Source organism: Gastrolobium bilobum, unplaced genomic scaffold, assembly GCF_033153095.1.
Source record: "Gastrolobium bilobum isolate Gb01-03AN ecotype WA unplaced genomic scaffold, APGP_CSIRO_Gbil_v1 utg7094, whole genome shotgun sequence".
Classification (NCBI taxonomy): Eukaryota; Viridiplantae; Streptophyta; class Magnoliopsida; order Fabales; family Fabaceae; genus Gastrolobium; species Gastrolobium bilobum.
In genome coordinates, this window is record NW_026898828.1 from 331,786 (window position 1) to 346,833 (window position 15,048).

General features: G+C 31.8%; 1 protein-coding gene across 1 annotated transcript; it reads left to right on the forward strand.

Annotated features, from left to right (window-relative positions):
* The first annotated feature begins 335 nt into the window (after positions 1-335).
* LOC133284519 (probable glutathione S-transferase) lies at positions 336-1,277 on the forward strand. Its single transcript, XM_061481547.1, has 2 exons — positions 336-679; positions 898-1,277. Exons 1-2 carry the CDS (start codon positions 371-373, stop codon positions 1,261-1,263), a joined length of 675 nt encoding a protein of 224 aa, XP_061337531.1. The 5' UTR covers positions 336-370; the 3' UTR covers positions 1,264-1,277.
* Positions 1,278-15,048: the final 13,771 nt, after the last annotated feature.

The window sequence follows — 15,048 nt, forward strand, 5'->3', positions numbered from 1 at the left end:
TTTTGCAGAGGCGGATAGGATTCTCTAACACTATACAATGTATAGAAATAAGAAAATCTTTTTCTAAAAATTTACGCAAAGTTATATCTGGTGGGGAGGAACACACAAAAAAAAAAGAAGGCTTGTGCTCTTGGAACGACATGCCCCCAAAGAACAAAGACCAAGAATAAAGAAAGCTTCATATGATGTTTGTTTCGAACCGACTATTGTTTGGCAATAGATATTTTACTTTAGGGGCAACAACAACATCACTTTCGCAAGAGAAATTTTATTTTATTTTTGAAATTTATGCTTGTTGAACAAGCAAGATGACTCCATGGATCACTCTATAAAAACAGGGTGATGTTGGCTAAGGAAAACACAAGCAAGGATGGCAGAGGTGAAGCTACACGGATTTTGGTATAGTCCCTTTACTTGGAGGGCTGTGTGGACCCTAAAGCAAAAGGGTATACCATATGAGAACATAGAGGAAGACCGCTTCAACAAGAGTCCTCAACTCCTTCAATACAACCCAGTTCACAAGAAGACTCCAGTGCTAGTTCATGCTGGAAAACCCATATGTGAGTCAATGATTATTGTTGAATACATTGATGAAACATGGTCACAGAACCCATTGCTTCCTGCTGATCCCTATGAGAGAGCTCTTGCACGGTTTTGGGTCAGATACGCCGATGACTTGGTACATATTTATAAACCTTATCTTATGCATTTTTCTAGTCATTCCATCATGTGGTCATCATGAGCATCTGTAGTTACAAAATTCATGTTCAGTTTACCTTTCAGCTATATAATTAAACTTAGTGTACCTTGTTTTTTTTTCTCATTACTTTCTATGCTCTGAAATTCCTATATTGATTAAAAGTGAAAATAATATTATATATGGGTCAATTTTTAAAGATTTCTTCAGTTGGGGCACTCTTCCTTAGTACTAGTGAAGAGCGGGAGAAGGCAATAGAGAAGATCTGGGAGCATCTAAGAGTTGTTGAGAATAACTGCTTTGGTGAAGAGAAGAAATTCTTTGGGGGAGACACTATTAACATTGTTGACTTAGCTTTTGGGTCCGTTGCAAAATTTATTGAGATTGGGGAAGATATCTGTGAAGTGAAGGTCATAGAAGCTGAGAAACTCCCTCGCTGGCATTCATGGTTTAATAATTTCAAGGATGTCCCAGTCATCGCAGAAAGCCTTCCTGACCATGAGAAAACGGTAGCTTGTCTCAAGTCTATCATAGAAAAAAGTTTGGCAGCTTCAAGGAAACGTTAGCTTTTATGAAGTGATAAATATAATAAATTATTTGTATCTTTGTGTCTCATCTCTCTCTCTCTCTATATGCGTATTTCTATGTTATCAACCTCTATGTTTGGGTTTGTCTTCTTAATATACTCGGAAGAAATAAAAGTTTAAGCTGGTTGTATTTGCTTTGATATTAAATCTAGTTTGCTGGAATATCAAATTTCAATTCAGTTTACCCAAATATCTCATATTAGTTTTGCTTGTTGAGATGAGTTTTTGTGAGAATAGATTCTCTCATATTTAATTTTAGGGTTCGTTTAGTCAATGTAGATAAGTTATGATATTGAACCCAAAACGATATTATTTTAGGGCAGAAATCAAGATATTTTTGTAATTATAATTATTTCAAGGCTATAATAGTTTTTCTAATTATAATTTTTAAATTTTTAAATATAAAACGATGTCATTTTGAAAGTAAATATAAATAACTCATCTCCATTCACACGGTAGAAACCTTAAAGCCTTAATTTTAATATAACAATGTTATGTGATGAATTTTAACTATTCAATAAGAAATAAATTATTATAATTTTTATAATAAAATTTATAAAATAAAAAAGAAAAATATTGAAATTAACTACTGACCATCGAATTAATAATGAATGATTGAGATTTGTATGACCTAGTCATGTTAAAATTAAAAACGAGAGAATGTACGTTTTTCCATATTCTTTTAAATTTTTCTCTTTTTCTATTAAATAAAATAACAAAATAAATTTTTGACATTTCTTTAAGAGTATAATTTAAAAATAAATATAAAAACTCTTAAAATTGGACTTATATCTATGGAAAAAGTGTTTATTCTTTTGAACGACAAAACTTATATCATTTAATTCTCACAAAGAGGTAAGATTCACACCTTTATTTTTTTGTCAACTCTCTCTGCTCTTTTATCTATCTCTTTTTTTCTCTTAAAATAACACAATTTTACATACTTTAAAATGACATACACTATTCCCTATATATATTAAAAAAAAACTTGTCCCGAAAGTTTTTAGCTTTTAACTTTTTTTCCTTATTAAAAAAAAAAACTTTTTTATGATTGATTGCTACTTTCACCCCCTCAAATTCAAGTGACCCACATAACTCATATTATATTTTGACCCAAAAAATGAATACAAGTTGGGTCTTTCAATCTATTCCCAAAAATGTGAGACTCTCTATCACTCAATTTTTTTAACAATTTACTCTCGAAATCGTGAGAACAAATATTAGAATGTTAAAGGAGGGGTTTTAACCACACCTATATGTTACAAGAGAGATCACAAAGAGGTATCAAGAGACAAGAAAAAACAGTGAGCGAATATTTTTGCAAAAGAAGGAAAATCGAGATTAGCTGGTTCTTGCGATTTACCCAAGAATGCAGAGGAAGAGTAAATGAAACTTCCGTCGCCCACAGAAAATGCAAAACCCGTAATCCTTTGCCTCTGTTTTATTTAAAAGGTAGTAAACGACATAAAAGCATCAAAACCATGGTTCACTATTTTTTAGTCAACCACATAATCTTTTTGAGATACGTTTATTTAATATGTTTTTTCGGATTAAGAGGCCGGCGTTTTGACCATTGTGCCTCTTTTATTAAAAATAAAAGTTGTTGACTAACTCTTCGTTTAATTTATGTATCTAACTTGTTCTTAGTAGTTAATCTTATTTTCATCCAATTTTATTAATAAATTAAAGGTATTCAATGTAAGAATGTGACAAAGCAACAAAAAGAAAAAAATAACAACAACAACAATAATAGAGAGAGAATATTGAAATTAAAAAGAATAAGTCATTTTCCTTTTTATTTTAATTCAAATAATAAATTAACCATGAGCGATTGCTAATTTGCTATGAAACTTTAGTCTAATATATAATATATTTTGAACTTGTTAAAATTAAGTAAAAATGTTGTAATTATATATTTGAATTAAATTATATTTTTAATTCATTCATAGTTCAGAAGAACTTTGGATATAGATTATATAAATTATTAGAAAGATTAAAAACATTTCATTAAAGCTTTTAACAATTTGTAATGTAATTTTTCCTTTAATTCTCAATTACAATATATACCTGTTGGAACTCTTAGCAAGAATTACAACTTTTAACCAAAAGAATTGGTTCAAGCAATAGATGTTGATCCACTTAAATAAGGTCTTGAGTTTAAGTCTTTATGAATGCAAAAATTATAGCTTTTAACCAAAATAATTGGTTAAGTGATATTTTCCTCAGTGATCTTTTGTGATATTATCCACTGTGAATAGCCATACCTACGAGCATCTTTGCCTTCGATACCCCCGCTCAGGTTCTCTTTTCGTTTGGGTTCAATGTTTTCTTTAAACCCATATTATTATTTTAAAAGAATGATAGACCAATACAGAGGTTTGTTGTTTGTCATGATTCCGTTAGCTTTTTCGATGTAGTGTTTGAAAATTTGCATGACCATTTGATTCCTTTATCGTTAGCTTTTAGGTGTATTCGGGGAAATATTTTTAATGATTCACTAAACAAACCCATAAGCTTATGATTCTAGTGTCGAATATTTTAATGTTTTTAATAGATCACTAGACATATAGATCTATAAGCATGCATGATACTAATAATCTATTGGAAATATCTTGATAACAGCATACATCATCTTGCTAATTTTATTTTTGGAATTTCTTTTTTAAAAATTGTATTATTATGATCTATATTATTAACAGCGCACTAACATCTCTTTATATCTTAAGTGTATAGTGTTGTATTATTTTTTTTTGTTGAACTACATAATGTAATTACACTTTATGGAAATTGATTAAAATGTTAATAAAAAAGAGAAAAAAATTAATATAAAAAATACGATAGTAACGTCAAGCTTATTATAAAAGGGGTGTTGCGACTCGGCAAGTGCATCGGTCGTAAAAGTAATAAAGTGTACTGAGTACGAGATCGTTCCCACGAGAATTGGGTTTTCAAACACTAATTCTCTAATCGCGATTTAATTGGACAATCAAGATTGAGATTAAGAGAGTTGAAATTGAAAACAACTAATAACATGTAAATAAAAATTCAGAATTAAAAAGAACAATTGAAAAGATGATTGATTGATTAAGAATTTAAAAACAAGCGTAGTTAGGGTTTCGACTTTCCCAAATCTCCTCTATATGCTATGTGTAAGAACCCGCACCGTTAATTAAAGAATTTAATTAATTAATTATGAGATTAATGAGATAATTCCATAATTAACCCTAATAATTATGAGAAGGCTCAAATAATTGTAGTAAGTGATTAATAATGTTGAAAGTCGCTTTTCTGACGAAAAGTGCAGATACCGGTTCTGCTCCACTGTATAAATGTGTACCGACGAAGTATCCCGGAAAATTATGAAAAGTATGTATATGTCACTATAATAATATATAGGACAAGCATAACAAGTTTCAGGTCAAAATAATGAGAACTGGTACCAGAACTGATACTGGCTATGTAAAAGCGCGTACCGGAAAAGTACTGAGAAAAATAAAATAAAAATATGAAAAATCTTAGAAAAATGGCTAGGTTCAGAATCCTAAGTTTGAGATTAAAATGCTAAGCGTAGCTATTAGTGCTAATACTGGGTGTTTAAACTTAAATCGCCTATATATACTTATTTTGCACTAAACCCTAGGTATTTTTCTGTTGCTACGTGACTTGGGTGGCTGACCAACTCCCACACACTGTTCCATTCCCTTCCCTTCTTCATAGTGTGAGCCTAGAGGCCATTTCTTCCATAGAGTCTTCACCTAAACACTTGTGTGATTGAGAGTTAGCATTGTGAGTGGGGAGGAGCCACCATCTCTGAGTTTGTGACCTCTGTATGTGAGGAGGAAGGTCTGAGTTTATTGTTTGGGTAGAGTGAGAGCATCCTCTTGGGTTGTTGAGGCTTCAAGAAGCCATTTTTGGTAAGAAATGACCTTGCTTGCTTTTCTTTTTCGTTTCCTTGTGGAGTCAGAACTGTGAAGGCTGATTTGAGAGCTCAAAGAGCCACCTTGTTTCTGCTTTGAACCTTGGGTAAGCTTTACCTACCTTGATCATGAGTTTTCCTTGTTTAAAGGTTGAGTCTTGGCATGTTAATGAGTTGAATAAGTAACCAACCTGAACATGAACCTAATAGTGAATAAAAATGCATGCTTGGACGTTAAAATGGGTTAAAGGTTGAGTCTTGTATGGATATCTTCGCGAAATGCAGAAACTGCATTCTGTCGCGAAATATCCGGATATTGATATCCGGATATGGGCCTGATGATATCCAGATATGGTATCCGGATATAGATATCTGTATATGGCCCCGACATATATCCGAATATTCTGAGAATTTCGAGACAGTAACTGCACTGTTCATACAAAATGATATTTTGGGTTTGTGGACCCATGATTGGCTAATGTGGACTTATGTAATAATTAATCTAAGTCAGAATAATAGGGATTAAGGGCTTATGACTTTGCGAGAAGCCTAAAAACACGAAACGTAAAAAGAAGGCGTTGTCTTTATGTCATATGCTTGTAGAGTATGAATATTGATATGATATTGGTCACAAACAGATTGTGATTGTGCTGTGTGTGGACTTTGAGCGGTGTGGACCTTGGATTGGATTGATTGCTTAGAGGTAAGCTTTCGTGTCCTCGGTTTAGCCATTGTTGATTCCATCATACCCCATGGGGGAATGGTTTTATGCATGATGTGTTTTCATGTTTTGATGATTGAAATGCTTTTGAGCTGTTAAGTGCAAGGGTCTTAAAATATACATGTGTTGTTCCATCTAGACGGTAAACCTGAGTATGTGGCGTCATACAATACGATGATTCTGTGGGTGGGTGCAAGTGGCGTCTTGCATTGATGTAGGTGATAGACGTATGTAAATCCTACATTTCTCTGGTAGTAGAATATCTTGACACACATGACATGATTATCTGTTGCATTGCACTGATTTTGGAACTTATATTGTATATTGCTTTTAGAACTTATATTGCACATGTAAGTGAGCTTGGGGTGGAGAAATCCTTGAGGACCCCTTGCCTTACTGAGATTTCTGTTTAGAGATCTCACCCCACGTTTGGGGCACATATTCAGCTTCAGGTAACTCGGGGGTTGAGACCTCGGGCGGCAGGAGGCCGGAGCTGAGTTAGATTTCTGTTGTTTATGATGATGTGCTTGGGTGATGACATGCTTATATTTATTACCCTGTTATTTGTTGTGAGACTCTATTGGGCTTCGTTGTCTTATTTGGTGAACATGGGGGTTGTCCGTGCCACATTGATTGACTATGTCTTATTTTAGTCTCGAGTTGTATTAATGTATCAGGATTCTGGTCCAGACTACATGTTGTAGTTCTGTGACTTAGATACTCACTTATTTATATATGAGGTTATTCAGTGTATTTAGTTTTATTGCAATTTACATACAGACAATGTTTTTAAAAGGATTAAGTAATCAACTTGGTAATTGTTAATGACGTCATAATTGAAAAGAAAAGGTTTATTCCGTATTTTAATTAAGCGTTGCTTAATACGATGATATGATAACAAATCGGGTATACACGAGGTGTTATACTATGGATTAAAATGTAAGAATCTACTCTTAATATAATGTCAATCAATTCTTTCTAAGTTAATTAGGGCTCAATTCCTTGTTACCCTAAATCTATGTGATCTTGAAAGAACTCTAGTTCCCCGATTATTCCCCAAGAAAACATGCATTAAGATCAAGAATTCAAATATTGCACAATTACCCTATGTATTTCCCTAGATCACAAGGATTGTGATAAATTTACCAAGTCAGGGTTCATGCACCAACATTCCTATTGTCATACAATTCTCCAAAATCAATTTATAAAGAGCAAACTCATAGAAAGCATTAAAAACAGATAAATTTATTCAAATATAAAAAGAAAAGAATTCGGAGACAATTTAATTCAAAGCATACGATTCAATTGGGTTCCATCTACCCCTAACTACATAAAAGTCTAGCCTAGCATACTGAATTGAAAAGCAATAAGAAAGAAAAGAGTTTCTTAAGCCTCTATTGGTGTGATGTTAACTTGGTTCCTCAGTGCTCCAACGCTCCGCAGCAGGATTTCTCCTTGTGCTTCTTCAGACGCCTCCTCGTTGTTAAATGAATGATTGAATTGATCTCAAGGCCCTTTATTTATAGAGGAGAACATATCTTTTTAATTTCCATTAAGATATGTGAACACCTAATTTTGTCCAAATAGAAATTTATTATTAATTTGTGAGCACCATTTTCTCAAAAAAAAGAAGAGAAAAGAACAAAAAAATATAGGTCCTGACCCCTTTTTGCAGCTTGTAAATAACTCATTTTCATTTCCCAACGGTCATTTATGCTTTCCCTTCACGTTTTCATCCGTGCAAGAAGCCACCATTGCGAAGAGAGAGTTCTTCCATCTCCACAAGCTACCACCCTATCACTCTATTCAAAGAAGGACAGACTACAGAGAGCAAAAATAGAAACAAGCAGAAATTGAGACCAAGAAGCAATGGTTTAAAGTGGAACTTTGGAGGAGACCCCATTTGATTTGCACAAGTAACCTCCTACACTAGAAAACCCATGGCTTTCTTTGATTCAACGGACAACAGGGAGTGAAATTTATCTTCCTTCTTCTATAAAGTTATGAGGCAGCAAGCGAAAACGGGGGGATTTTGGTTCTTTGGATTCTCGTCTAAAGGAGGGAGATTTTTTTAAAGGGGATGAGAGTTGTAAAAAGAGAGTCTTTCTGAAACAGAATAAGGGGAGCCATTTTATCAGGAGAGAAGCCCCACGAAAAAAGGCAGAGACAAAAACAAAAAAAGAGGGGGAGGACTTATGAAAAAAAAAGGAAGAGATTTTAAAAATGTGAAGGGAAGGACTTTAAAGCATCTAATTTTTTTTTACAATCATCTACTACTATCAACTCCACAACCTCCTTCACCACAATCTCCCAAAAATGAAAAATACCCACAAACCCAAAATCATCAACTAAATCCTCCATAGTCAGCCGCAGCAAGTCTTTTCATTCTCATAACTAGGGAGGGTCACTGTAGGTGATCATCGAAGAATTCCGACACTATTCACTACTACCTAGGCTTCTCTGCCGTCGCGCGCTGTCACAGGAAGATTGTTTATCACCGTGCTTCATCGTCCAAAGACTCATATACTATCTTGTCATCTTCCATAACTTGTAGGTTGCTTTCTGTCGAAATATTATTACTGCTTATGCTCTTGTTGACTATATGATGATGGGTGAATGTTGCTGTGATCTCTTTGATTTTGTACTCTAAGCTTGTACTCTTTAGACTAGCTTAGATGTTGGAGAAATAATTTTGAACCATATTTGATATTAGTGTATTATCTTTTAATCCCAATCATGTGGTACGTGTGGGTGCATGAGTTTTTGTCTATTTGAGACGTGGAGACCATACATTGACATCGATGCATGAGTTTGTTGCGTTGGCATTTCTTGTTGTCATTGTGATGTGAGATGGAACCAAAATGTGTGCAGTATTTTCATCAAGTCATCGAAGACATCAATTGTTAAGTAATACCACATCCATGATTCCATGTTGAAGCATCATTGGCCGATTAGTGATGTTGTTTTGCCAAGAAATATAGACAGCACACACCATCCCCCATTTGATCTTTATGTAATGAATAGTTTAATATTATAGATTAGCAAACGTTTATTTTTTTTGTCTATGTCTCTATACATTCACGTGGCAGTATCACCACTTCTTCAATTCACCTTTTTTTTATATTATAATAATAATGATAGCTTAACACTTTGTCTATTTATTTTATTATAACCAGATGAATGCCTTATACCCATTGATCAAATGTCAACAATTCCATCCAAATTGGTTTTGGTTTTTGTATTTTATGTATTAAAGTCCTTTTTTATTATTATTATTTTTCTTCATTTTTTAGTCAATCTGATTAATAGTTTCATTATTATTATTATTATTATTATTATTATTATCCTTTATGCAATTTATTATGAAAATAAAGCACAAGCCATATTTATAGTAAAGAGATTAACTGAGTTGCGACAGCTTGTTAATCCCGTTAATTTCACAATCAGCCAATGATTTTAAAATATTTTAGTAATAATAAACAAAAAATCATAATTTTTTATTGATTTTGGATTAATTTAGAACATAAAGAATAAAGAAGATTAATTTATCATTAAATAAAATGGGAGTCAACTGAGTTGTGACGACTTGTTAACCCGAAGTTTTTTGTGTTTTGGGTCATTTTGGCTGCGACAGCTTGGTGACCCATGACTCGTAATAAAATTATAATTTTAAAATTACGAATTAGCTGAGTTGAGACAGCTTGTTAATCCTACATCTTGCTCGGATTATTTTGGTTGGGACAACCTGGTAATCCGGGAACATCGAATATAATCAAATGAATTTTTTCAAAATTAAAATCAATAAACACACAAATATTTTTAAGAACGACGTAGCTTTGAATTCTTCACTGCACCGGAGGATACGTCGGAGCAGAACTTTTTCCGCCAAGTTAAAATAAAATTCTAATATTTTATTCTTCTTTTTTCTTAATTAAATAATCATATTTATTTTAAGGGATGAAGCATATATTTTTAAAAGTTATTAATAATTTGCACAACTAATTTAAGGTAACTGTTTTTAAACGGATGTGTCAGAGGTGCAGTGAGATTAAGTTTTCACCCTTCCTTGCGCATAATTAGACTCCCGAACCTTTGATCTAAATTTTAAAGACCAGTTTGCAATAAAAGGTTTTCCAATTTTTCCAAAGTAAATAAAATTGGTGGCGACTTCATTGTTTTAAATTTTTAAATTTTGGATCGTTACAGATGGCGACTTCACTGGGGATTTTAGAGAGTCAAGCCTGTTTTAATTAATTGTGCGAATTCATAGTTGTTTTTATATATTTGCTTTACTTCATTGTTTTAAATTTTTAAATTTTGGATCGTTACAGATGGCGACTTCACTGGGGATTAAAGAATTGGGGACTTTTGTGTTATTATATGCTTGCTCTCAATTGTTTTGTTGATTGGGTTACACACAACACCTACACATTCATCACACACGTATGAGTGAGGCCCTACGCTCGAGTCTGAGTACAGCTTAAGATAGGAGAGAGGTTGTGTAGTGGTAGCCATTTTGGATGTACATCCTGTTTGGTTATCGCGAAAATCTCGACTAGAGTGTGACTCTTTCGTAATTATAGTCATTTTGGATGTACATCCTGTTTGATTATTTTTCCGAAATGAGATATTAACTCTAGTGGCCAAAATACATAGAGTCATTCAACCACCAAATGAAAGTATTTACCAAATGTTGATCAACGCATTTTTCCACTGTTAGATGGCGTTTTAATGTTAGAGTTGACATTTAAACGCGCTTCTTCTTTCATGCTAGAGCGTTTAAATGTTTAATGTAACATTTGAACGCGCTCCTGGATTTTAATTTTCTTTCTAATAGCGCGTTAGAATGCTGGATTCAATATTTGAACGCGCTCCCTGGATGACAAGCTCCTTTTTTATAGAGCGTTAGAATTCTGGATTCAACATTTGAACGCGCGTCCTTTCTTTTTCTTCACATTTGAACGCCCTTCTCAACATTAAAACGTGCTCAAACAATAGCTTTTTCTTCATGTTTTAACACTTTAATGTTGATCTCTGACATTTGAATGTTCTCATCCAATTCCAACTTCAATCTTTAAATCCATTCTTGCTCAAATTTGTATTAATTTTCCTTCGAAACAAATAAGAACAAGATATGTTAGATAGAAATCCAATTTCCATGATTTTTATTATAAAACCTAAGTATTCATGCTTTTGACTATATAATTCATGCAATATTAGCCCTATAAACATGATAAACTAAAGGTTTATCAAGGGGTTAACTTAGCCGTGACGATTTTCTAATCTTATAATTTTCTTGAGTCATTTTAGTTGTGATAAGTTGATTGACTCGAGCTAATTTAAATTTTTTATTTTGTATTAATTTACTCCTAAATTTCATAAAAAGAGCTGAGTTGTGACAGTTTGTTAAATCCTTTATTTTTATAATCATTTCGACTATGACAGTCTGATGATTTTAGACCATTTAGTAACAATAAACAAACAAACAAAAAATTAAAATTTTATTTAAAATAATTGATTTTGGGTTAATTTAAAAAATAAAGACTAAAGAAGATTAACTTGTTAACCCCATTTTTTATTTTGATTCATTTTAGCCGTGACGGCTTGGTGATTCAAAATTTGTTTAAATTTATCTTAAAATTTATAATAATGAAAATAATTATATGAAATTTATTTTAGAAGGATTAGCTGAGTTGAGACAGTTTGTTAATCCTACAATTATCTTTTCGGATCATTTTAGCTGCGACAACTTGATAGTCCGAAATTATCAAATCTAAAACGTTCAAATGATTTTCTTTAAAATTATTTTCAAAATTAAAATTAATCAACACACAAATACTTTCTACAGAACGACATAGCTTTGAGTTCCCTATTGTACCGAGGGATACGTCAGAGCGAGATCCTCTCCGTCAAGCACAAAAATAAAATTTCAAAAAATTAATTTTATTTTGTTAAACATTTTTGTTTAATTCCTTTTGGTAAAATAAATATTTAAAATCTTATCAACAATTTGCACAATTAATATAAGGTAACTATTTTTTTAAACAGACGGTGTAGAATGCTGACACCTTCCTTACTCGAAATCGACTCCTGAATCCATTTTCTATTCCAAAGATCAGTTTTCTCAAACAAAATGATTTTTCCAATGTTTTCTCAATTAAACTTTGGTGGCGACTCCATTATTTTTAAACATTTAATATCTTTCGCCGTCATGTCGAGATCCGGTTGCGACATAATTATATCCCGAAATAAGTAGATGTGAGAATGAGAATCACTGGTCATGTCAAAATTAAATTTTCACAATTTATAATTTTTTAATTAATATCATATTACTTTTTTAAAAAATTACATACAAAATAATAATAAAAATTCAACTTTTACGAGTCTATAACTTCTATTATTAAATCTATAACTTTCTTTACCCAAAAAAAAACTAACTTTTATAAATTTGTAATTTTTACTATAACTTTTAATTTATAAATTTTTCCTTTTATTTTTATTCTCAACTTAAGTGGGAAGCAAAATAAGTTCCTTTTATTTTTATTCTCAACTTAAGTGGGAAGCAAAATAAGTTCTCCGTATATATATACATATCAAGATGAGCTTTACTTGTAAATTACAATATACTTCAATTATTGTTGGAGAACACTTTGCAAGAATTACTAATCTTAATATTTTTTTTAAAAATTTAATTTTACACTTAAAAAACATGCATATCAAATTATCAATATAATATTAGGAATTTAATCTTTGACTAAAAAAATCTTCAACAAAGGCATACACAGATTTCTAATTTCTAATGAAATATTTAAATATGAGTGAAGTGTTTACGTAGGCAAGTGCTTATTCACGAAATACTCCCCGGCCTACTCCATGTTTAGGAGAATATTTTTGTCTCTGCGCACTTCAAGGATCATGCAGTAACAATTTAGAAATGTAGATTCTTTCAATTTTGACGTGACCTCGAAAAAAAAGTATGGCTATTCATCTCTATATCGTGATGAAATCAATTGCTATTAGAAGTTTAGAATTAGTGAGCAAGAGCCTTGCTAAATAGTTAACTAGCAGCATATAATTATTTAGGGGTATACAAAATAACAAAAAAAATTGAATCGAATCATGAACCGAACCGAATTGCACTTAAAATAACTGGTTTTTAAAGAATCAGTTCATGAACCAAACCGGTTTTTAAAGAACTAGTTTGAGAACCAAATTAGTTTTTAAAATCAGTTGAAGAACCAAAACATTTTCGAACCGAACTGGTTTTTATTACTTTATTTCTTTAAATTTTTTATTTTTTCTTAACAGAATAGGGTCGACCCGAACCGGTTTCAAACTGAATAAAATCGATTTTGAACCGAACCAAACCATTTAAACTAATTCGGTTCGATTCGACTCATGCACAACCCTAGAATTACTTGTCAATACAGTCCTGGTTAATCCGAACGAAGCACATGCACAATAAATATGTAAAGATACAATTCAACCCAAAATTAGTTTAAGCGGTTGGATGATGATCTTTTCAATATTTATATTATTTTTTAATACATCTTTTTATGCAAGAGTTGGGCCTGAAACGTGGACAGTTAGAATCGAACTCATTATCTCGTAAGCAAAACTCTAATATTGTATAAAGAATTAATTTAACACAAAAATTTAAATTGTTGGTTAAAAAAAATTTAATGGGTTTATTTTTTTGTTAAACAAAACATAATGGTTTATATTATTTTTGATAAAACTTTAACATGATTACTTTGTGCATGTTCAAGACGGAAATGATTACTTTGTCTTTTTCATAACACTTAACACTGGAAATTAGGGGCTCCGAAATTTGGCCATCTATAAAATTTTATTTGTTGAGTGGTTAGTCGCCAAACATCTTGCCTAAATACAATGATGCATTCACTTACAAGTTCCTTGTAACGGTAAGTTCATTTTAGTTACTTCTACCATAAAACCAGCTAGCCATGGAATTCTTCTCTTCATATATTTAATTAATATTATCAACTTTGTTACGCTCTGGAAGCTACCTTGACTTGTTTCAAAATAATGTTTGTTTTCTTGACAAGTTACCATAGGAAAACGAACTTTGACCAATGAATTTTGTCTAGCTACCATTATATATCTGACAGTGAATTGGTCTTTATCCTTTTCTTGTGCAGCAATTTGTCTACAGTTCTTTGTAATTCTGGTCACTTCAACATTACAATTATAAATCAAAGAGTTATATTTATCTCATTTTACATGAGATAAACAATTTTCTTACACAAAAAAAAGAATGAGTCTCACCACTCTTTTTTTCTCTCTCTCCTCTTATCTGTGAATCCACGTATAATTTTATTTTTATAACATAAGATATATTTTTCTACGACACAAGAATATTATTTCCCTGAATCAAAACGTATTACATGCTAATTTTGACAATACTTGCATTCTGAAAAGTGTCAAAATAAAATTATGTTTGTTCGATTTGACTATTACCCATATTTATTAGTCTACTAAGTCAGTGATGCAAGCACTTACGACACTCAGACAAGATTGGATGCTTATAATATTCCATCATCTTATGAATTTTCAAAGGAGAATATGTCACTGCAAGAAGAATTTTTTTTTCTAACAACACATAACAACGTCAAGATATGATGTTGGATTCAGATTTTTTTTTTTTCAATCAGTGGATCCTATTTTTTTTATGTCTGCTACAGAAAAAAAAAGTTTTACTGCAGAAAAAATAAACCTATTTTCAAATACTAAAAATCAAAAACTCTTCACACTTTTCCACAATTGCATATAGGATTATATCACATTATACAATGAATAGAAATAAGAAAATCTTATTCTAAAAACATATGCTAATAAATTACGTGTATGTTTTGTTCATGTTACATGAAAAAAATACCTTCCACCAAATATATAAAAAATCGTGTCACTTTCTTTTTTAATTAAGTGTGCCCTACATTTTTTTATCTCTGCAATCCGAGACAAAATTTCTTTGAATTAATACTGGTTGGTGAGGGGAAAAAAGGCTTGTACGTGGAATGACGGTGTCCACAAAGAATAGAGAAGAAGAATGAAGAAATTTTCAGCTTGTTGAACAAGCAAGATGACTTCATGGATCACTCTATAA

What these genes read in the sequence shown, in the direction of transcription:
- LOC133284519 (XM_061481547.1), top strand. Translation starts at nt 371, where the DNA reads ATGGCAGAGGTGAAGCTACACGGATTTTGGTATAGTCCCTTTACTTGG. An exon ending in TCAGATACGCCGATGACTTG is followed by an intron (nt 680 to 897) that starts GTACATATTTAT and finishes CAATTTTTAAAG; the next exon opens with ATTTCTTCAGTTGGGGCACT.